Source organism: Chroicocephalus ridibundus, chromosome 18, assembly GCF_963924245.1.
Source record: "Chroicocephalus ridibundus chromosome 18, bChrRid1.1, whole genome shotgun sequence".
Classification (NCBI taxonomy): Eukaryota; Metazoa; Chordata; class Aves; order Charadriiformes; family Laridae; genus Chroicocephalus; species Chroicocephalus ridibundus.
Window position 1 is genome coordinate 9,314,231 of NC_086301.1, and position 22,268 is coordinate 9,336,498.

A 22,268-nucleotide genomic window follows, 5' to 3' on the forward strand; every position below is an offset into this window, starting at 1 on the left:
ATGGCCTACGACCGCTGTGTAGCTACCTGTGACCCCCTGCACTGTGGCCTCATCCTGAATGGGAGCCTCTGTGTCAGACTGGTGGTGGGCTCATGGGTGGCTGTCATCCCAGTACAAGTAGGGCAGACTTACCAGCTGTTCACTTTGCCCGGCTGTGCATCCCATAGCCTTCATCACTTCTTCTGTGATGTCCCCCCTCTGTTGGAACTGGCCTGTGCAGACACTTTCTGGAACCAAGCGATGCTGCACACCATCATCCTGCTCTTTGCAGTCCTTGCCTTTTCCTTGATGGTCGTTTCTTACACTCAAATTGTCAGGGCAATGCTGAAAATGCCTTCAGTTCTGGGCAGACGCAAAGCCTTTTCCACCTGCTCCTCACACCTGGGGGTGGTGACTCTCTTCTATGGCTCCCTCATGGTTGTGTACTTTAAACGACGGTCAAGAGACTCTGCAGACACTGACAAATACCTTGCCCTGTTTTACACGATTGTGACCCCCATGCGCAACCCCGTCATCTATAGTCTGAGGAATAAGGAAGTGAGAATTGCCCTGAAGAGGCTCCTATGGAGAAAGTGATAGAGCAGAGTATGTGAAAGGGGCCCAAATAGTACCAAAAGTCCCAACAAGGTACTTGGTTGTGTGAACACAGGTGTCCCATAGTAGCTTAGACAAAACCCGTCTCCTGCCTGGCTATAATCCTCCTCAGGAGGGGGACAGGTCTCCCGGGGCATTCCTGTTATCTCTGATAGCTCCACCTAGGTATCTTCATACTCCAGAGCAGCTTCAGCTCCCCTGGAGAGCTGACTGCAAACAGCTTGTTCAGGCTGTGTCTGCCCAAGCTGCCAGTACCTTTAAAGGAAAACAGTCGAATCAGTCAAGAGGGATTAGAGGGTGACTCATCCAGTGAGAAGAAGACGACTAACCTCAGGCTGGGAAATCATTTGCTGGACCCCATTGACTATCCAGAGTGTCCATGGATGGCATCAGCTTAGGAGAATTGAAGGACCTGAAAGTCATCTTCCCCTCCTGTCATACTTTGCATTGAGCTGTACAATGCTTGACAAACTCAACATGAATAGATCAAAAGCAAAAGCAAACCCGAAATCACTAGGAGATTTTCATGACACAAATAGGCAAAGCTGTGAGTAACAGAGCCTGAAATCGACGTGCAGCCTGCTTTGAGCAAGAGGTTATGCTGGAGACTTCCCGTGATCCGTTGCCATCTGAATGGTTTTATGAGTCTACACAGCATTTGTTCGAAACTGACTTTGCTGATAAGATGGAGAAACAAGACTGAGACTGATTGACTGAGCTTTTGCAATGTCTGCCTTAGAATGAGATGGGTTCTCCCTGTGTCTCTCCAGTGGTGGCAAAGTGGGCTGAGATCATCACGTGCACATGGAAACCAGTGACGAGTGGCGTTCCTCAGGGGTCAGTACTGGGACCAGTGCTGTTTAACATCTTTGTTGGTGACATGGACAATGGGATTGAGTGCACCCTCAGCAAGTTTGCCGACGACACCAAGCTGTGTGGCACAGTCAACACGCTGGAGGGAAGGGATGCCATCCAGAGGGACCTGGAGAGGCTTGAGAGGTGGGCCTGTGTGAACCTCATAGAGTTCAGCCAGGCCACGTGCAAGGTCCTGCACCTGGGTCATGGCAATCCCAGGCACAAATCCAGGTTGAGCGGAGAATGGCTTGAGAGCTGCCCTGAGGAGAAGGTGGTGCTGGTGGGCGAGAAGCTCAACACGAGCAGGCAAAGTGCACTTGCAGCCCAGAAAGCCAACCGCATCCTGGGCTGCATCAAAAGAAGCGTGGCCAGCAGATGGAGGGAGGTGATTCTGCCCCTCTACTCCGCACTGGTGAGACCCCACCTGCAGTACTGTGTCGAGCTCTGGAGTCCTCAGCACAAGAAGGACATGGACCTGTTGGAACGGGTCCAGCGGAGGGCCACAAAGATGATCAGAGAGCTGGAGCCCCTCTGCTCTGAGGACAGGCTGAGAGAGTTGGGGTTGTTCAGCCTGGAGAAGGGAAGGCTCCGCGGAGACCTTACAGCGGCCTTCCAGTCCCTAAAGGGTGCCTACCGGAAGGATGGGGAGGGACTTTTTATCAGGGAGTGTGATGACAGGGCACGGGGTAATGGCCCCAAATTGAAAGAGGGTAGATTTAGAATGGATATCAGGAAACAATTCTTTACTGTGAGGGTGGTGAGGCACTGGAAGAGGTTGCCCAGAGAAATTGTCAATGCCCCATCCCTGGAGGTGTTCAAGGCCAGGCTGGGTGAGGCTTTGAGCAACGTGGTCTAGTGCGAGGTGTCCCTGCCCAGGGCAGGGGGGTTGGAACTGGGTGATCTTTAAGGTCCCTCCCAACTCGAACCATCCTGTGATTCTGTGTGATTCTGTAAAGATATTAAAGTGATCTGTCCCCAGATACCAAGCACTGAGGAACAAGCATCAGGGTGACCATCTGCACACAAACATTAACAGCTGACCAAATGGAGCTTGAGGCCAGGGGCAGCTGGAGAAATGCTGGGATTTGGCCAACAGAAATGTCTTGAAGTTTTGCAAGGAGAAGTGTCCAGTCCTGCACCCCGGGGAAGAATAACCCCAAGGCAGCAGGACAGGCTGGGACCTGATGTGCTGAGCAGGGACCCTGCGGAGACGGGGCTGGGCACCCTGAGGGACGCCTCATGAGCCAGCGGTGCACGCTCACTGTGGACAAGGCCGGCTGTCTATGGGGCTGCAGGAGGAGGAGCGTGTGCCCCCCACGCAACTTGAGTCACCTTCCCCTTTCACTCAGCACTGCTGTGGCCCAACACACACAGCTGTGTCCCAGTGTGCAGCTCCCCATTTTGGAGAAGTGGAGAGGACCAGGAGAGTGTCCAGAGGAAATCTGCCATGATGGGCTTGAGGGCCCAGTGCACGTGTGCCATGTGGTGGGGCTGAGGGACCTGGGCTTCTCTAGCCTAGTGGCAGGGAGGCTCTGGGCAGTATTGGAATAGCCTGAAACTGGTTGCAGGGTTGCTTGTGAGATGATGGATCTTCTCTCTGGAAGGAAACAGCAGGAGAAAGAAATAATGCAACAAAGGTCAGCTTGGGAGGTTGAGACTGGACACCAGGAGAAAGAAATGCCACTGCAAGGGCAGTGCTGTGCTGCAACAGATCACCCAGAGGGAGTCGGGATCAGCCCAAGGCGTTGTGTTTCAAGAACAGCCAAGGACGACGGAGAGAGGTCAGTAAAAGCAGTGAGATGCTGAGGGGAGAGCAAGACGGGGAAGCAGGGGGGATGTCTGCAGCCTGCAGGGGAAGAGGAGCAGATGTGGGACACCATAGCACAGTCAGTGGTGGAGACGATCAAGGGAGATGGCAAGGCTGAAAGCCCCCAACAGTGCTTATGTCTTTCTCCTCTTGGCTGTGGCTGTTGTCTGTGCCACCAAGGCTACCAGAAGACACCTTATCCTTACAGCACTAGGGCCTTGGCGCCTCCTCTTCCCCACCCGGGAGCCGTCATTCTGTGTTTCTGCCCTTGGCGTTGCACGTCCTCCCATCACAATGCCCCAGGAAGAGCCCTGAGCTGTGGCTGTGGGGCAGGATCTCCCTTCCCAGGGGCTGGAGGCCAGGGCTTGGCCCTTTGCCTTCCTCTCACACATTCAGGAGTAGCCAGCATCAGACACCTCTCCATTGCCTTTGCCTACCTGCCCTCACTGCCTCCAGTTTTCCCTCAAACGAGCCCCCAGGAGCCTTTGGCAGTAATGGCCCTCAGTGGGACCCATTAACGCTCCAAGAAACTTTCATAATTACATCTGACTTTGACTTCTGGAGAGGTTTCATCAGCTTCCCCTGTGTCTGAGCTTCATGGGCTCAGCACCAAAACCACCAGAGAGGTCAATAAAATGCCTTGAGCTGGTCCTCTGCCACTAAACTGGTCCAGGCTCCTGGGATGGAGGAAAGTCATGGCAAGTCTCTTTTGCAGTCTCCTCTGCAAAGCGTGAGAGGAGACGAGCAGGCAGAGAGAGGTTAAAGGCAGCTGGGAGTGGGAGGACTCTGAGAGCTCACAGAGAGAGAAACCTTCACAGCCCTTGACACGGTAAGTCTCTGGGTGCAGGGCAATGCCGCTGCAGTTCCTGCAGGGATCTCCTAAAGCTCTCATAGCCCAAAACCTATGGGATCTGTCTCCTGGGTAGAGCAGGAGGACATGCCCAAGATCAGAGATTCTCTGCTGCACCATCAGAGGCAGTGGACATTTCACAGGGACTTTTCCAGAAGCACCTCAAGACAAGCGCTACCTGGGAGTTGTCCTGGTTTCAGCTGGGAGAGAGTTCATTTTCTTCCTAGAAGCTGCTGTGGTTTGGATTTAGTATGAGACTAACGATGATGAGACATTTTGGTTGAGTTGTTGCTAAGTAGTGTGTATGTTAAGTCAAGGACTTGTTCGGTTTCCCGTAGAAAGTGAGAGGGAGCACAGGCAGGACAAGCTGGGCCTAGGAATATTCCATACCACAGACGTCATGCTCAGTATAGAAATGGGGGTTGGCCGGGCGGCAGGAATCCGTGTTCGCTGCTCGGGATGGGCATCGGGTGGTAAGCAATTGTACTGCATCACTCCTGGTTTCCTATATTCTTTTACAATGATTGTCATTTTCTTTCCCGTTACTGGTCTATCAAACTGTCTGTACCTCAACCCATGAGATTTTTATTCCTTTTTCTCCCTCTTCTCCCTGTTCCTCTGCAGGGGGCCAGGGGGGAGTGAGTCAAAAGCTGCGTGGTCGTTCCCCCCCGACAAGGCTGAGGAGTGAGCTGGCTCTGCTCATGTCACTGCAGCTTTAGGACAACCAGGAGCTTCCTTGAGGTTTTCCTGCAGGAATATGCTGAGCAGCTCCTCTGCGTTACAAGTGGATTACAGATGAGGTAACTAGTGAATGTCAGACGCTGTAACCCCTTTCCCAAGTCCCCGCTGCTGTGGAGCAGGGATGACTCCTTGGGAGCCCACAAGCAGAGCTCTGCTCCTCACGGCACACTTGGCCAGCAACAATGAGAGCTCCAACAAGGGCAATGCAGAAAGCTCCCGGAAGGAAGGACACAGGCAAAGAGTGTTTTCGGGGCTTGGGTTTGGAAGGGCAGGCAATGGGAAGAGATTTGCTCAGAGCTGTCCTGACTTGTGAGTGTGCTTTCCTCCTTTGGCAGTACCTCGGGAACAAAGGGATCCGATGTCCAACGGCAGCTCCATCACCCACTTCCTCCTGCTGGCATTCGCAGACACGCGGGAGCTGCAGCTCTTGCACTTCTGGCTCTTCCTGGCCATCTACCTGGCTGCCCTCCTGGGCAATGGCCTCATCATCACTGCCGTAGCCTGTGACCACCGCCTCCACACCCCCATGTACTTCTTCCTCCTCAACCTCGCCCTCCTCGACCTGGGCTGCATCTCCACCACTCTCCCCAAAGCCATGGCCAATTCCCTCTGGAACACCAGGGCCATCTCCTACTCGGGATGTGCTGCCCAGCTCTTTCTCTTTCTGCTTTTGATATCATCAGAATATTATCTTCTGACAGTCATGGCCTACGACCGCTACGTTGCCATCTGCAAACCCCTGCACTATGGGTCCCTCCTGGGCAGCAGAGCTTGTGTCCACATGGCAGCAGCTGCCTGGGGCAGTGGCTTTCTCAATGCTCTCCTGCACACGGCCAATACATTTTCAATACCCCTCTGCCAAGGCAATGCCCTAGACCAGTTCTTCTGTGAAATCCCCCAGATCCTCAAGCTCTCCTGCTCAGACGCAGACTACCTCAGGGAAGTTGGGCTTCTTGCTTTTAGTAACTTTTTTTCTTTTGCCTGTTTTGTTTTCATTGTGGTGTCCTATGTGCAGATCTTCAGGGCTGTGCTGAGGATCCCCTCAGAGCAGGGACGGCACAAAGCCTTTTCCACGTGCCTCCCTCATCTGATCGTTATCTCCCTGTTTATCAGCACTGGTGTGTTTTCCTACCTGAAGCCCTCCTCCATCTCCTCCCCAGATCTAGACCTAGTGGTGTCATTTCTGTACTCCGTGGTGCCTCCGGCAGTGAACCCCCTCATCTACAGCATGAGGAACCAGGAGCTCTGGGATGCCCTGAGAAAACTATTGCAATATACTGCAATATTCACAGAAAACAGCAGGACAACCTTCTGTTCATAACCTTTTTACAGTCCTACTTTCTTTCTTTCTCTTTCTTTCTTTCTTTCTTTCTTTCTTTCTTTCTTTCTTTCTTTCTTTCTTTCTTTCTTTCTTTCTTTTCTTTCTTTCTGTTCCTTTTTTTTCCTTCCTATATTCCTTGCTTTCTTTATCTCTTCCTCTCTTTCTCTCTTTCACTGTTTCTCTTTTTTCTCTTTCCTCTTATTTTAGGCTTGTTATAATATTATTCCTAATCTCGCTTTTTGAGCATTTCAGTGTTCTTTCTTCCCAATGACCTGATGTACATCAGAAGCCAGACTCCCTCTATACTTGAAACAAAATAAAGGCAGCAGCAGAAAATCAAGCAGCGAATGAATGCTTTATTTTGCTTTGCTTACACACGCAGCTTTTGCTTTACCTGGGCTGAGCTGGGAAGCGCTCGGGAGAGGAAAACACCAGTGCAGAGCTCAGCTGTGTGAGTGTGAAGGCTGGGTGCACACAGCAGTGTTCTCACACAGCCAGGCCTTCTGGAGAGACAGGAAGGACCAGCAGAGCAGGACCTGCTCTGTGCCATGGACCACGGACACCCCGGGGAACCTGCCCCAGGGTAATCGTCACCAACCAGCCCCTCACAGCTGCAGCAACAGCCACTCACCTCCGCTCAGAGAGCTGCTCTGTCCCTCCATGGAGGGACACAAAATGACTGCATCAGAAGTTTGTTCTTGCTTTCCAGACTCTTGAATGCACATGTCATGTGGGTGATGAGATGAATTTGAGGGAGCACAAGTGCCAGCAGCTACTGCTAGGAGTGTCCTGTTGTGGGAAACTCAGTCTCTTGAGATCGCTTCAGGTTTTGAGTAACACCCCCTGGGTAACCACCACTGCCATGTGCTTCCTTGTATGTGGGTCATAGAGACATCGAATCACAGAATCACAGCATGGTTCGGGTTGCAAAGAACCTTTAAAGGTCATCTAGTCCAATCCCCTCTCCACACACAGGGACATCTTTCACTACATCAGGTTTCTCAAAGCATTGTCCAACCCGACTTTAAACACTTCCAATGATGGGCCATCGTCAGCTTTTCTGGGCAACCTGTTCCCTTCTCTCACCACCATTATCGCAATATATTTCTCCCTTATCTCCAATCTAAACCCGCCCTCTCTCCCTTTAAAACCCTTGGCCCTCGTCCTGTCACTGCAGGCCTTGGTACAAAGTCTCTCCTCGACTGTCCTACAAGCCTCCTTTTTATATTGGATTCCTGCAATAAGGTCTCCCTGGAGCCTTCTCTTCTCTGTGCTAAACAACCCCAACTCTCTCAGCTTTTCTCCATGAGAGGTGTTCCAGCTTTCAGAGCATTTTTGTGGCCCTACTCTACACGCACGCTAACAGGTCTATATTGGTCTTGTGCTTGGCACCCTGGAGCTGGACACTGTTCTCCAGCTGGGGTCTCACCACAGCAGCGTAGAGGAGGACAATCCCCTCCCTCCACCTGCTGGCCACGCTTCTTTTCATGCAGCCCAGGATGCGCTTGGCTTTGTAGTCCTGCACTTGGACCACAACAACCCCATGCATCGCTACAGGCTTGGGGCAGTGTGGCTGGAGAGCTGCCTGGCAGAAAAGGACCTGGGGGTTGTAACTGACAAGCGGCTGAACATGAGCCAGCAGTGTGCCCAGGTGGCCAAGAGGGCCAATGGCATCCTGGCTTGTATTAGAAATAGTGTGACCAGCAGAAGGAGGGAGGTGATTGTCCCCCTGTACTCAGCACTGGGGAGGCCACCCCTTGAGTATTGTGTCCAGTTCTGGGCACCTCAATACGAGAGAGATCTCGAGGTGCTGGAGCGAGGGCAGAGGAGGGCAACGAAGCTGGTGAAGGGCCTGGAGAATAAATCTGATGAGGAGCGAGTGAAGGAGCTGAGACTGTTTAGTTTGAGGAAGAGGAGGCTGAGGGGAGACCTCATCGCTCTCTACAACTACTTGAAATGCCATTGTAGAGAGGTTGGTGCTGGTCTCTTCTCACAGGTCATTAGTGATAGAACAAGAGGGAATGGGTTCAAGCTGCAGCAGGGGAGGGTTAGGCTGGACATTAGGAAAAAATTCTTCCCAGAAAGAGTGGTCAGACACTGGAACAGGCGGCCCAGGGAGGTGGTGGAGTCACCATCCCTGGATGTGTTTAAGACTCCTTTAGATGTAGTGTTAAGGGATATGGTGTAAGGGAGGATTTCATAGAGTGGAGTTGATCCCAAGGGTCTTTTCCAACCTAAATGATTCTACAGTTCTATGATTGCCAGCTCATGTTCAGTTACTCAAACCCCAGTATCCTCAAGCCCTTCTCTGCAGGGCTGCTCTCAAACCCTTCGTCAACACACTCCATGTGTCTCCTGCACTGCTTACAGCTTGCTGGGATGCTCTTCCAGCAGCTGTCAGGGTGACTGGAGTCCCCCAGGAGGATCGGAGTGTCTGTGGTGCTTCCTGTAGGTGAAGTAAGAACGCTTCGTCAAAAGGCTCCTCTTGGTCGGGTGGCCTGGAACCAACCCCAGCCATGAGGATTCCAGCTGCAGAAGGGTGCTCAGCTCCTCCTCTTTGTTCCCCAGGCTGCGTGCATTGGTACAGAGGCACTTCAGCTGGGCCATTGACCAGGACAACTTCTTTAGAGGAACACACCCGAAATCACAGAATCATAGAATTGTTAGGGTTGGAAGGGACCTTAAAGATCATCTAGTTCCAACCCCCCTGCCATGGGCAGGGACATCTCCCACTAGATCAGGGTTGGTTCTGAATATACCAGCAGCCCCTGGCCCTTCTCTCTTCCTAAAACTCCGTCCCCTTCCCCCGGTCAATCCAGTCGGACATGCAACTGGCCTCTTTTATACCGTCTTCTGCCTCCTCCCTCTTGGTTCCTTCCTGCTCCCCCTTCCGCTGCATGTCCCTCAGGGGTTTGCACAGCTCTATTCATTCCCGCATCCCTCCCAGACCAGGCTCCCTCTGAGTCACAACGTTCTCATTTCAAACGGCCACTTGATCTTCCTGGAGCTGCCACCTGGACTTTCTTGATGGCCCACCAATTCCTGGGACTGGCAAAAGTTCTTTCTTGTCATGGACTCCATGGTTCTTTGCTCAAGTTTGTGGCTCAGTGCATTCTGCTTCTGGTTTTTCTCCCTTTTTTCTCCCCGTTTCCCCATGAACAAGGTCCCCGCTCAGATGACCTTGCTGGAATAAACACTCCCCCTCTCACACGCCTCCATCCCTCAGCGTGACTGACCACCTTTGGCTCCCATCGCTGCCTCCCTGAGCCTTTGCCCTCAGGTTTGGGGCCCTGCACCTTCTTCTTGATGGCCACTCGGCCTGACAGCTGCCCCGCCCACCAGCTTCCGGCGGAAGTCCCGCCCCCGCTCCTCTACCGGGCCTCTGCTCTCTTCTGATTGGCTGCCAGCACCGGCCACCCTGCCTGGATAGACCCGGAGGTGCATGGGACCCGGAAGGCCCTTCCCCTCCATGCACGGGGGCGCCAGTTTGGTTTGTCCACCATTTTCTGCCGAGATGCCGCCATTCCCTGGCAGGGAGCTGCCGTTTGGTTAAAGATCACACAGCTCCGTGATTGGCTAACGGCCATTTCCTGACACCGTCACACCCGCGTGTTCTCAGGCAGCCCCTGGGATGGGCTGCCTGCCTCGTTTGGATATAAAAATAGAATATTTCTAGACAATATAATCATATATTGTATATATCTATGAAAGGAAGTGTATCATTCTACTAATGAATTTATTTTTTTTAATACTACACACACTATTTTTATATATATACTTATGTGTATGTGTATAGATTTCTACAATGGTAAACATTAATAAACATATAGAAATTAAATTAATAATTTTTGTTTCCAAAGTTTAAATAACTATAAATTTGAATTGGAGCTATAGTTTTGAATTGAGTAAATCCCCCTTCAATAAGATTTAGTGTAGTGAAGAATTACAGTTTAAATGTGAACGGAAGCAGAAGGAAAAGGCCGGGTGGGGGTCCCCCACTTTACCAGGCTGCAGAACAAGCCCTGACAGGGTGGGCTGGGGGGAATTCAAGAGGGCGGAGGGGTGCCCGAAAGGTGGTGGGGCACGGACACGCTGGAACGTGCCCAGGGGCTACGGCCCCCTTCTAGGAGGGGCGAGCAAGTGACGGAGAGGGGGCTCAGTACTGGCTTGGGTCCCCCCAAAAGACGAGCACCCAGCGAATAGGTTGGTATGTGCTTGTGAGGAGCTGCTGCCTGAGTAGCCAACAGGCCGAGAGGAGGCTTCTGGTGTGTGTAGGAGCTTGTGAGGAGTCGTATCTCAGAGGTGAGCAGACAGCAAGCACGGGGAGACGGGGTGGTCAGGTCTCTGGTGCCTGAGTAGCGGATAGACCAGGAGCAAGGCCAGGGCTCCTGTAGGGGCTGGTGAGGTCACTGGTGCTGCTGTAGCTGATAGGAGACACGTGGCTCAGGTTTGTACTTGTGATGTCACTCTTGGCTGAGTAGCTGATAAGGCAGGACCAGGTGCACAGCTCATGTAGGTGCTTGTGAGGTCACTGGTCCCTGCACAGATGACAGGCCAGGAGCTGTCGCCTGGCTTGTGGATGTCTTTGCGATGGCACTGGTGCCTGAGGAGCCCAGGAGAAACATGTCTTGTGTTGGGTATTTTGAGGTCCCAGGTGCCTGAGAATCTGGTAGGCCAGGACTGGGCACCCATCTTGTGTAGGTGTTTGCAAGGTCACCTGTGACCGTTCCGCTGACAGGCCAGGAAGAGGCCCATGGGTTGTGTAGGTGCTGGTGAAGTCACTGCTGCCCGCGTACCTGGTAGGGCAGGAGCAGGAACATGGCCTGTGATTTCCCCACTGCCTCTGTAACTTTTAGGCAAGGAGCCGGTGTATGGTTTGTGTGGGTGCTTCTGATGTCATTAAAATGGACCTCTCCTTGACAGAACACATCAGAGGTTGACTCAGCATCAGAGCCATCTGACTTTAACTTCTCAAGTGGTTTGATCACTCTCCTCACGGTAACTGAGGTCCATGGGAGTCAGCACCAAATACATCACAGGGTCGTTAAAATGCAAAAAGCTCTGATGAGCCATGCCTTTCCCCATAAGATTCTTCAAGTCTTCAAGTCTTGTACAGCTGGTTGGAGAGGTTTCAGGACTTTAAAGAGGGAGATTTCAATGAGCATCTAAAGGGAAAGGACTTTTTGAGATTTTTGGTTTCTTTTGTCAGTTTTTTTTCCCAGCTGACAGAATACGTGCTCGTATTTTTTTAAATGTGGAAAACAATTCCTCAGCTTCTCAGGCAGACCTCAGTTGCTCGACACCCCAGTTACCTGATGCCTTTCCCTGGGACTGGCAGCCAGCACATGAGAGCTGAGGGACACCAGAGCCCCCAGCAGCTGCACAGGGAGGCTGGGCAGAGGGTCAGGGCATCTGCACTGGCAAGAGGCACCTGGGTCCCTGCAGCTGGGGACATTTGTGTCCTGTTAAATGCATCGCATCTGAAAATCTGAAAATCACTTTCCCTTCCAAATGGAGACAGCACACCAAATCGCCCCTCTAAGTCTGCAACATTAAAACACAACTAAACCAAACAAGGAGGATGAGAACCGCATGAAAGGCTGAGTCACCATCCCTGAATGTGTTTAAGACTCGTTTAGATGTGGTGTTAAGGGAGTAAGGGAGAACTTCGTAGAGTGGAGCTGATGCTCGGACTCAATGATCCCAAGGGTCTTTTCCAACCTAAATGATTCTATGATTCTATGGCCCAGGTGCTGTGTAGCTAGGGATTGTTTACTTATCCCACGCTTTGCCGCCAGGGAGAGCGATGAGAACTCCAGGGCTCCTTCCAGGTGCTGCGTCCGCACGTCCTTCGGCATCCACAATTCCCCCTTCTTCATTTACTACAAAAACAGTGGCCAAGGTTTTATCTGTAAGACGCTGTGCACACCGTAGCACACAGGGAATACAAAGCATAATGCACAAGAATATGCTTATACAAAAAAGCAAGAATTTTAGAGCTGATTGCAACCATCCAGTTAAGCCCCAACTGTTAAAAAGGTTATCCAGCCATCCCCAACTTCCCCCCATTCGTAATTTCTGCACATTTTGCTCTAACTGTTGTATACTTTTATGGATTGATTCAGAGTGGTCTGATAAATTCATACAGCACGTGCCATCAAAATCTTCACATCCATGGCCATGCGCTAATAACAGAAAATTGACGGCTGCTCTATTTTACAGAGTTGCATGGCGTACTGAATCTACATCTAATAAAAGGCCAGGAAGAGCTACTGAAGTAGCCTTACTTTGTTCCACAAGCCAACAACCTAGCTTTTTTTAAGAGCGTTAGCGCTTTTGCAGAAGCCACACCGGGAGCAGAGAAAGAAGAAATGGCAACCACAGGTGGCTGACAAAAGTGTACCCGGTAATCAAGAGGGGTGACCTTTTGGAGATATGTTGCGTTTCGAGAGCATTTGGCAAAGTTAAAACACTTACGAGCATCCATCTGAATTTAGCCTAGAATACCAACCTCCTGTGGCTCTAAAGGCAGGGGAGAGAATAATTTATTTGCCCAATAGAATCTACTGAGGCAATCTGTAGGTTAAGACTTTGTGATAACCAAGGGTCAAGGTCGTCCTTTTTGACAGGGACATGTATGTGGCTTGGATCCATTCCAGAAAGCTGCTGACAGCACAAACGACCCTGGGAAAACAATCGTGGTAACATTTCAGTCATCATAGTTACTGTTTTGGAAAAGGTACGTGGCAAAACTACCCACTCTAATGCAGTCGGGCTCTTTGCGAGTGCATCATCCCACTGTCCTATCAGGGCGTAAGGTTGAAATTCTTGTAGGAAGGTGTTCAACGTGTCTTGCAGCAGTAGTAGACTATATCTTACCTGCAACGTGCTGTAATGCCTTCTGAGCTGTTGGGGTTAATGAACATAGAACTTATGGGAGGGGGGGGACGACAGAGACAGCGCTCCAGGGCGTCCCCTGTATCTTCAAAGTGCACTCATCTCTCTCTCCCTCTCTCCGGCCCGAGACAGACCCCTTATATCCTGCACCGGATTGAGTGGAGAAGTACAGGCTAGAGTCGCTGCACGTGTGGCCAGCGCATGCAGCGAGTCCCACCAGACTCGTGATCCGGCTTTGCTAACGGCGGCTGTCTGATACGTGACCACATTGTTGTAATCCCTTCTTGTTATCTTCTTCTGTGAAGGTCAGGTTCTCATGGATACACACGCAGTTTTTACAGCAACATATTCTACAACTCGTACCAGGGTACGATGCAAAGCGGCATCTACAACTGATCGTATAATGCTTATTAAACACGGCAAACAGCGTACTAAACATAACAGACAAATTCCTTCCACACAGGCAAACGAGTATAATTTGCTTCAACCAACCCCACCCCCAAGTCCATCCAAAAAAGATTGCACCCAGTGGTCTCCACAAGTTGCTGGTTGGGTCGGTGCCGTTCTTGCAACTGGGCATGGATGGATTTGGAGTGGTCACTTAGATTCATACAACACAGTCCTTTAAAATCTTGACAACCATGTCTGTGAGCTGAAAGCAAAAAGTCAATAGCAGCTCTGTTTTGCAGCGTCGCATGTCGACTACTATCTCCATCAGCAATAACTCAGAAATAGCCGTACCAGTAGCATTGCTAAACTTATCCTTGGCAGCAAGAGAGTCCTTGTTCTCAAGAGCACATGCGGACTCCCTGTTCTTCCTGGTACAGTTTTCTCACTGTGCTTTGATCTTCTTCCACAACTGCGTCCATGCCTGCTCGTTGGGACTCCGTAGACCGAACCAGGATAGCAGACGCATTCAATCCTTTTGGCTTTGCTGTTGCCTGTAAGGGCGCACACACCGGGCTGGAACCCACCGAGGTCCCGTTCCTGTGGAGACACAAGCATAGCCTCTCCCCCACGTTATCAACTGCTATGGACCCTCCATAATTCCTCATTCTAAATTAGGTACTAGCACTTGAGCTTTACCCTCGCTATTGTGTTTGTCCACTCGCAAAGATGAATAATGTCGGCTAATGGTTGACTCAGCACTGTCAGATAAATTCAAAAAATTGAGTACATACAATGCCTTTGCCAAGCCTTCCTGTGGTGAGAGAGACTCAACTCCCCCTTTTTGGCACAACAACATGCCTTTTAACGAACTATGCGATCGTTCTACAATGCCTTGGCCGGTAGGGGAGTGCGGAATGCCCGTAAGGTGCTTGACCCCCCAATCTTGAAAGAATTTTTGAAGGCGGAGGGAGATGTAAGCTGGGCCGTTAGCCGTCTTAACCGTAGGGGTGACACCTAGAGCAAAAGCTAGAGTAAAACGTTTGATAACATCGTGAGCTTTTTCACCAGTAGGACAAGTGGCATGTATGGCTCCGGAGAAGGTATCTATAGAAACATGGATGTATTTAAGGCGTCCAAATTCGGAAAAGTGAGTTACATCAGTTTGCCACAGCTCAAGAGCAGTAAGGCCTCGCGGGTTAACGCCAAAGGGTGATGAACTTGTATATAACCGCTGGCAATCTGGACAGGCAGCAACGACATTTCTTGCATGCTAGGGCATCAAGGAAAAGGTTTTTTGCAACGCTTTTGCATTCTGATGGAAAAATGCATGAGAGATTCGGGCTCGCTCTATTACCTGGGGCACTACTTGAGCTGTGAGAGTTAATGCATCAGCTCGTCCATTGCCTTCCACTAGGGGCCCTGGAAGGGCGGTGTGAGCTCTGATGTGCAGGATCAAATAAGGATGCTGTCTATTGTTCAGCAAATGCAAAAGCGTTGACAGTAGAGTAAAAAGTAAGGGGTTGGAGACTTCCCTTAAACAAGCATTTTCTATGCGGGGTACAAGTCCCGCAACAGAGGCAGAATCAGTTATTATAGTGACAGGAGCGTCCCATTTCTGGAACACTCGTACAGCAGCGGCGAGCTCTACGATTTGTGGGGACCCACTAGTTCGGCATACATCAGAATCCCACAATTTACTCTGCGGGTCTTGCCTTCCTACGACTGAGCAGCCGGTTCGTCCAGAACCATCAGTAAAGACAGTCAAAGCTTGTAAAGGCACATGACTCACTTTCGGGGCTACATACAAAATAAAATCTTTTCGTAAGAGTCTATGGCTAGGGCTATGAATATCTGTTTGTCCCGGGTGGTCAACAGTTGCTGTTTGAAACATCACTGAGGTTTGTAGAAGCCATTGCAGCACTTGCGTGGCTATTGGTAAGATAATACGGGAAAACTCCTGCCCAGCTAATAGCATAAGCCGTTGTCTTCCTTTTGTGATCAACATAGCAAAGCATTCTGGGCGAGTTACCACTGTCTTATACAGCTGCTGAGAAAGGAAGACCCATTCAATAATGATCAAAGGGTCAGAACGAGTCTCATCCCACTGATACGTTAAGGCATACGGTTGCACAGCGGGATTTAATATCACCATTTGGAAAGGTAGGCTCGGACACACGCCATCCGCTTGACGTGAGGCTAATGCTTTAGAAAGCTTTGCCAAGGCCGACTGCGCTTCTGGGGTTAGACTCCTAGGTGACAAAAGATCTGAGGTCCCTGTTAACAAAGAAAATAATGGACTTAACTCGTGACTTGGTACCCCCAATAGTGGACGAACCCAATTAATGGCCCCTAAGAGCTTCTGTACATCATTAAGGGTTTTAATATCTGCTTGAATTTTCACTTGTTGCAGGATAATTTTTTGTTCTGTGCTCCTCCATCCCAAGTACTGCCACGGCTCCTTCTGGTGTACTTTTTCAGGCGCAATTTGTAACCCGGCAAGTTTTACTTGACGCTATGTAAACTGCAGAGCTGCTTGCACAGTCTCTCGTGACTCTGCTGACACAAGGATATCGTCCATATAACGGTATCTTATAGCATCAGCAAACCTTTGCCGAACGGGAGATAGGGCCTTTGCTGCAAACCACTGGCACGTTGTGGGGATATTTTCCATCCCCTTGGGAGAACTGTCCAATGACAGCGTTCACAAGGTTCACTTACCTTGATAGATGGCACAGAAAATGCAAATTTGGGGGCATCCTCAGGATGCAACGGGATTGTGAAAAAACAATCTTCCAAATCAATGATAGTGAGGCACCAATTTCGGGGGACCATAGTGGGTGAAGGCATACCGGGTTGTAGAGTACCCATATCTTCCACTGCAGCATTAATTTTTCTTAGATCATGTAAAAGTCGCCATTTGCCCCTTTTTTTCTGGATTACAAACACAGGCGAATTCCACGGACTGGTCGTTGGGACTATATGGTCTTCTCGGAGCTGTTCTTCAACTGGCTGATGAAGGCGGCGCAACTTTTCGCGTGACAAGGGCCACTGTTCCACCCAAACGGGGTTATTAGATTTCCAGGTTAACTTTAAGGTGGCTTGCGCCACAGTGGCCCCTAAGACAAATTTGACCCAATCTGTATTCCCCAGTGGCTCATACAGTCGCCGCCCCATAAAGTAATTGGCGTAGTTAACACAAAAGGACGGAATGGAGAAGTGTAGGGTCCTGCACCTGGGAAGGAAGAATGCCAAACACCAGTATATGTTAGGGGCGGACATGCTGGGAAGCAGCTCTGAGGAGAAGGACCTGGGGGTCCTGGTAGACAGCAAATTATCCATGAGCCAGCAGTGTGCCCTTGTCGCCAAGAAGGCCAATGGCATCCTGGGCTGCCTAGGGAAGACTGTGGCCAGTAGGTCGAGGGAGGTCATTCTCCCCCTCTACTCTGCACTGGTGAGGCCACAACTGGAGTACTGCGTCCAGTTTTGGGCTCCCCAGTTCAAGAGGGACAGGGCACTACTGGAGCGAGTCCAGCGTAGGGCAACCAAGATGATTATGGGACTGGAGCACCTCCCTTATGAGGAAAGGCTGAAAGAGCTGGGACTCTTTAGCCTGGGGAAGAGAAGGTTGAGGGGGGACCTGATTAACGTTTACAAGTACCTAAAGGGTGGGTTTAAGGAGGACGGAGCCAGGCTCTTTTCAATGGTTCCCAGCGACAGGACAAGGGGCAAGGGCACAAGCTAGAACATAGGAAGTTCCGTTCAAATACACGGAAAAACTTCTTTACAGTGAGGGTGACAGAGCACTGGAACAGGCTGCCCAGGGAGGTTGTGGAGTCCCCTTCTCTGGAGATTTTCAAGACCCGCCTGGATGCAGCCCTGAGGGATGTGCTGTAGGCAATCCTGCTCTAGCAGGGGAGTTGGACTAGATGATCTCTAGAGGTCCCTTCCAACTCTGAAGATTCTGTGATTCCGTGATTCTGTGAATGAGGCAGCACGATTCTCGGGCCCCTGGGTCTGAATTAGGTGTTTGCTCTGTAAAGGCAAAGCATTCCCGCCAATGCCCATTAATGCCTCCCCCACTTGTACTAACGGCCAGTTCACAGGCCATCTGTCTTCAGAGATGACTCTGACATCCGCTCCGGTGTCCAGAATACCACTCACGCAAACAGGACCTTTTCCTCGCATCGTCAATGTGCACTGCATCAATGGTCGGCCAGCACTGACGGATTGCGCCCCTAGTATCTGTGGGCTCCCGGCTGAGCCAAAGCCTCCGTTCCCCCTTTGTGTTTGAACAGCTTTCGGGGCACAGGCATCAAAATACACCAATTGGGCTATCCTGGAGCCGCAAGGTAGTGTGCAGGGGGGTGCTGGGGTCCATTTAGTCTCGCAGGATATAACAGAGAGCAATTCACCAAGGCATGCAATACCATATACACATATAGGAAAAACCCCAAAACATCTCTCTATGGTACTGCTTTGAATCTGGTGTCCTATTTCTCTTTCTCTGCTGTTTTCTTGTAGCGCGCATGGCATACTTTTGTGCTAACGTGGCATATTTCCCGTCTAATTATACCTGTTTGGGTTTTCTTTTCTTTTTTCTTTTCTTTTTCTTTTTTATCTTTTTTGTCTTTTTTCTTCTTTTTCTGTTTTTCTTTTTTTTTTCCTTTTTTCTTTTTTTTCTGTTTTTCTTTTTTTTTTTTTTTTTTTCTTCATCACTTACAACTGACATAAAAGTCTGCCTTTGCAACTAGGGCTCACCCTTAAGTTCCTCATTTTCCTACAGAGCATCCTAGAGATTTTGGCTCAACTCCTTTTCCCGATCGACCATGAGCTTATAGGCAAACAACAAACAACCAGGCATACGCCCTGAACGGGCGAGCCGTTCCCACGAGCGTAAGCGTGTCGGCTGATGAAAACTCCCCCAATATTTCAGGACTTCCATCGGTTCTACGGCCCCTCCTGGTCTATCTACCTGGGGCGCACTCACCTTACGTCTACACATTGTGTATATACAAACTTCTTCACTTGACGGAGTGTCAGCCCCAGTCGCGAACGAGAACAGGACCACACCGGGCAGAACACCTGCTCCAGGGGAGTCACCTAACGACACTGCACACAACAAAAACCAAACAGTAGCACAGATGATGATCAGCAGGTAGAAGCTGGCGCCCACACACACTCACACAGCAGACAAACAAAAACAACACTTCTATCTCAGGGAGATGACTGGGGAGGGGAGGGGGCGAGGCGGGCGGTGGCAGGAGCGAAACGGCTCCGGCTCCGTCCTTCTCTGCTGACATTCTGACAATACACCGCAATACCCCGATTCCGGCTGCGCACGTATAAGCGGTTGATAAGGGGGAACAGATGCGGTACCTGGCGCAAATGGAGAAGGGCTAAGAACGGAGGAGCGCGATAGCGACTTTCGTCGCTGTTGCTGTAAAACGTCCTCCGCAATTGGAGCAGATGCAGGAATAGCTTTAATTGGGGTTAAAGGTGGATAGAAATCAGGTTCAGTCTCTGGATTTATTGGACCAGGATCAAAGGGGTCCCCAGGATCATCCTCAGGGCTATTACAGAATAGGGTAGAGTGAACTTGAGTGCCTCCTTTCCCTTCGCCTTGTTCTGATCTCGGCAAGACCGGGCGACAATCGTCCCCTTGAAAATTAGGAGTTGCGGCGGTTGCCCGAAACGGAGCAGCATCGTTATTGCTTGCAGCTTATATGATATCCTCCCGTTTCCGTAACATCTCTAGAATTTGCTGCCAAGGGGTTAATAATTCAGCAGCAACCTTGTCCGCCTTAGTGGCTCTGGCCCAAAGTTTAACCCCTCTGGCGTCCCACGTTTTTATACGAAAAATAGTGATTGCATTGACACCATCGCAATTAACGGACACCCATTTCAGTATCTTTTTTAAGGTCTGGAGGCTCGTATATACATGATGTTTCCGCAAGAGTCCCTCCATTAGTCCTAGTACTGACTTTTCTTCCCAAGATATGTTACTCCCCATAGCTCCCCACAGCTCACCTCTCTTGAAGAGATGCCTGAAGCCGGCTCCTGCTTCCTTTCAGCAGCACTTAAGTTCTGTGGGGCTTGACACCAGTCAAACCTCGTTAATCGCTCCGTCTCACACGGGGCACCATTGGTGGCAATTAGGCACGGACTCCGTTTGGTGCACAAACGAAAACGCTTTATTTTAGGCAGCAGCCTCTTTAAATACCCTCTGCTACAGAGCTAGCAATTTCCCACTGCTACCTCCTTATCATGAGATTACACAGCACATACCACACATATCACAGCCCATACATGCTGTAAACCAAGACAAGCTATTCATCTTTAGCAACCCGGCCGGCCTTCAGCGCTCTCTCCTTTTCTCCTTTGTCTCGTGGCCCAGGTGCTGTGTAGCTAGGGCTTGTTTACTTATCCCAGGGTTTGCCGCCAGGGAGAGCGAGGAGAACTCCAGGGCTCCTTCCGGGTGCTGCGTCCGCAGCTCCTTCGGCATCCACAGAACAGGGCTGGCTGCAGTGCTGCGCCTGCAAGTGAGCGCCTCCCACGCACAGGAACACCAGGAGCGACACAACACACTCCCTTTTACGTGGCACGGTGATTTATGATCAAAGCGCAACAAATTGCTGCTCCTGAGCACTGCAGCACAGTTTGCACGTGCAAACCTAGAGGTGCCCAGGCAGTTCATCGTGCTGGCCCCGTTCTTCTTCCAGATGCACCAGGAAGGGACGCCTCAGCCCTAACAAGAGGCAGCAGCCACCAGCTGTGCATTAACTGTGGGCAACATTCAGAGAGCCACCCCCACTCTGGTAGAAGCCGACACACGCACCGCGGGCATCTTACGGACGCGCATTTAGCCCAGAGTGCTTCCAGGGTGTTCGGGGACAGCAGTTCAGTGTTCAGCTACAGCAGAGCAGAGCGGGAGGAAAAGCAGAGCCAAGTACCAGCTGCTCATTCCCACGAAGGCCACCGCCGCCTCCCCCCGCCGCTCTCAGCGCGCACGGAGCGGCCACGGAGCACCCGGCCCCGACCGCCGCCAGCCACGCAGGGACGGAGCTCCGCTCCTCGCCCGCCCGCTCTGCGCCGGCCTCCCCGCCCCGAGGCGAAGGAGCCCGGGCAGGCAGGAGGGCGACGCGACAGCCGGTGGCACGGCGGCAGCGGCTCTCCCGCACCCCAGGGCGCCCCGCCCCGCCCCGCAGCCGGCCCGGCCCCTCCGGCACTCACCTTCTCCCACCAGCCACGGCCTACGGGCCCCTCACGCCGCGGCCCCCCCGCGCGCTCGGCTTCCTCCTACGGCGGCGCGCGAGGGACAAGCGCGGGAGCGGCGGCGGCGCGCGCCTGCGCGGGAGGGTGCGGGCCGCGCGCCGCCCTGAGGCGAGTCCTGCCGCCGGGGCGCGGAGGGAGAGAGCGGGGTGAGGGGCGGCCCTGGCGGGCTGTGCGGGAAGAAACCCAGAGCCAGGGGGCTCCGCAGCGGCTCCGTGCCCCCGCGGCCCCGATCCGGGGTGCCCGCAGCCGCCGCCATCCGTTTGTTTGTCGATATTTCTCCCGCCGGTCCCTCCCCTGCCCGGCTGCAGGGATGCTGGGGGGGGCCCCGTCGCCCGGCAGTGCCTCCGTGCTGCTCCTTCCTTCTCTGCGCGTTTATGGACGTTAGATGCATTTATATATGATAGCTACATATTAAAAAAAAATAAAAAGGGGGGAGAAAAGGCTGGCTAGAAGCTCTCGTGGGCTGATGCCCCCCCCATCAGCGTGTGTGTCCCCCCTAAAAATAGGAATAAAACGTAGAAAATGGCTGCAGTGCGTTTCTAGGGGAGTCCCCACTCTCAAGGCCCTGGCCCAGAGCCCCCCAATTCCTCCCCGCCCCCCTCCCCGTGTCTATTACAAAAGTGGAAAGGTGAATACCAGAGATTTTGCAATAAGCGAGGTGCTAGATGTTGGATCTATATTTTGGAACAGATACCCTGTTTCTGCAGGATCTGGTGTTAGGACTGGCAGAATATAGAAAGTTGCAGAATTTGACACTAATAACTATGACTTCCTATTTACGCTTTGAAGAAGTGCCTTAAGGCTTTACTTTTTTCACCTCCAGTGCAACCTCCAGACTTGCCCCAGGAGACAAGTGTCTGCTCATTAAGTGTCTGCTCATGACCTCCAGGATCTGCTGCTAAAAATCCAGAAGCCATGATTTCAAGCCAGCTTTCGCAGTGTAAGGATGCAAGCCAGCGGGACTCTTCAGTCACAATACTCAAGGGGCTACGAGACACGGGATTTGCTGAAGAAAACTCTACTTACAAACGTCAGCAGGAGATCCGGCTGTTTACCCGAAGTGGAGAAACACAGTGAAGTCACCTTGAATTCATCAGGTAGTGCAGCATAATGCGATACTATACCTGACTGCACATGCGAGAGAAAAAGGATCAGAAACCTGTTGGATGGAGGGACAGGAGCCGTGCTTTGGCTTGAGCTGGCTGCAGCGTCTGCCTTGGTGTATGGGCAGTTCCCGCACCTCGCTGATCTTTGCTGTGTGAAGCCGTAATGACTCCGTGTATTGTCTGAATTCTGTATCATTTTCACAGAACTCTTTTTAGAGTCAACACAGAGTACTACAGCTGTAGGTGAAAATACAGAAGAAATGTTTTTGCTGATCAAACGTGCAAGAACGTGTCCCAGTGAACGGATGACTATGTCAGTTCTGTTGAGGGAAGCGTCCCATTTATTATTGGCAAAGTTTTTAGTAAGACTGTGGTTAGGAATAAGATCCGTCCTGTAAGGCAACAAGTACCTTCCCCTTCACGCTGGAGCGCGTG

The 22,268-nt window shown here is 51.4% G+C and overlaps 2 protein-coding genes across 5 annotated transcripts; one reads left to right on the top strand and one right to left on the bottom strand.

The window, feature by feature from the left end:
• Nucleotides 1-6,411, top strand: LOC134525073 (olfactory receptor 14J1-like). The gene is made up of 3 exons (XM_063355526.1): nucleotides 1-117; nucleotides 5,224-6,126; nucleotides 6,376-6,411. Exons 1-3 carry the CDS (start codon nucleotides 1-3, stop codon nucleotides 6,409-6,411), a joined length of 1,056 nt encoding a protein of 351 aa, XP_063211596.1.
• Nucleotides 6,412-10,033: 3,622 nt separating this feature from the next.
• Nucleotides 10,034-20,972, bottom strand: LOC134524983 (uncharacterized). 4 transcript variants are annotated; one of them, XR_010073651.1, is made up of 3 exons: nucleotides 19,483-19,615; nucleotides 18,443-18,564; nucleotides 10,034-14,052 (listed from the first exon to the last, which is right to left on the bottom strand). XR_010073651.1 is itself a non-coding variant. In XM_063355344.1 (2 exons), exons 1-2 carry the CDS (start codon nucleotides 16,882-16,884, stop codon nucleotides 13,780-13,782), a joined length of 984 nt encoding a protein of 327 aa, XP_063211414.1. In that variant the 5' UTR covers nucleotides 16,885-18,037; the 3' UTR covers nucleotides 10,034-13,779. The 4 variants fall into 4 exon arrangements, 1 of the variants encoding a protein (XP_063211414.1); XR_010073650.1 differs by lacking the exons at nucleotides 18,443-18,564; nucleotides 19,483-19,615 and adding an exon at nucleotides 20,686-20,972; XM_063355344.1 differs by lacking the exons at nucleotides 18,443-18,564; nucleotides 19,483-19,615 and adding an exon at nucleotides 16,174-18,037.
• Between the last annotated feature and the right edge of the window lie 1,296 nt (nucleotides 20,973-22,268).

Bases quoted from the DNA above. Each gene is read 5' to 3' on its own strand.
- LOC134525073 (XM_063355526.1), top strand. From the start codon at position 1: ATGGCCTACGACCGCTGTGTAGCTACCTGTGACCCCCTGCACTGTGGC. The intron at 118-5,223 runs GTAGGGCAGACT...AACGGCAGCTCC, and splicing joins TGGCTGTCATCCCAGTACAA to ATCACCCACTTCCTCCTGCT. The intron at 6,127-6,375 runs GCAATATTCACA...CTCTTATTTTAG, and splicing joins GAAAACTATTGCAATATACT to GCTTGTTATAATATTATTCC.
- LOC134524983 (XM_063355344.1), bottom strand. From the start codon at position 16,884: ATGACCTCCCTCGACCTACTGGCCACAGTCTTCCCTAGGCAGCCCAGG. The intron at 14,053-16,173 runs GTAAGTGAACCT...GTGTCTCCACAG, and splicing joins TTTCTGTGCCATCTATCAAG to GAACGGGACCTCGGTGGGTT.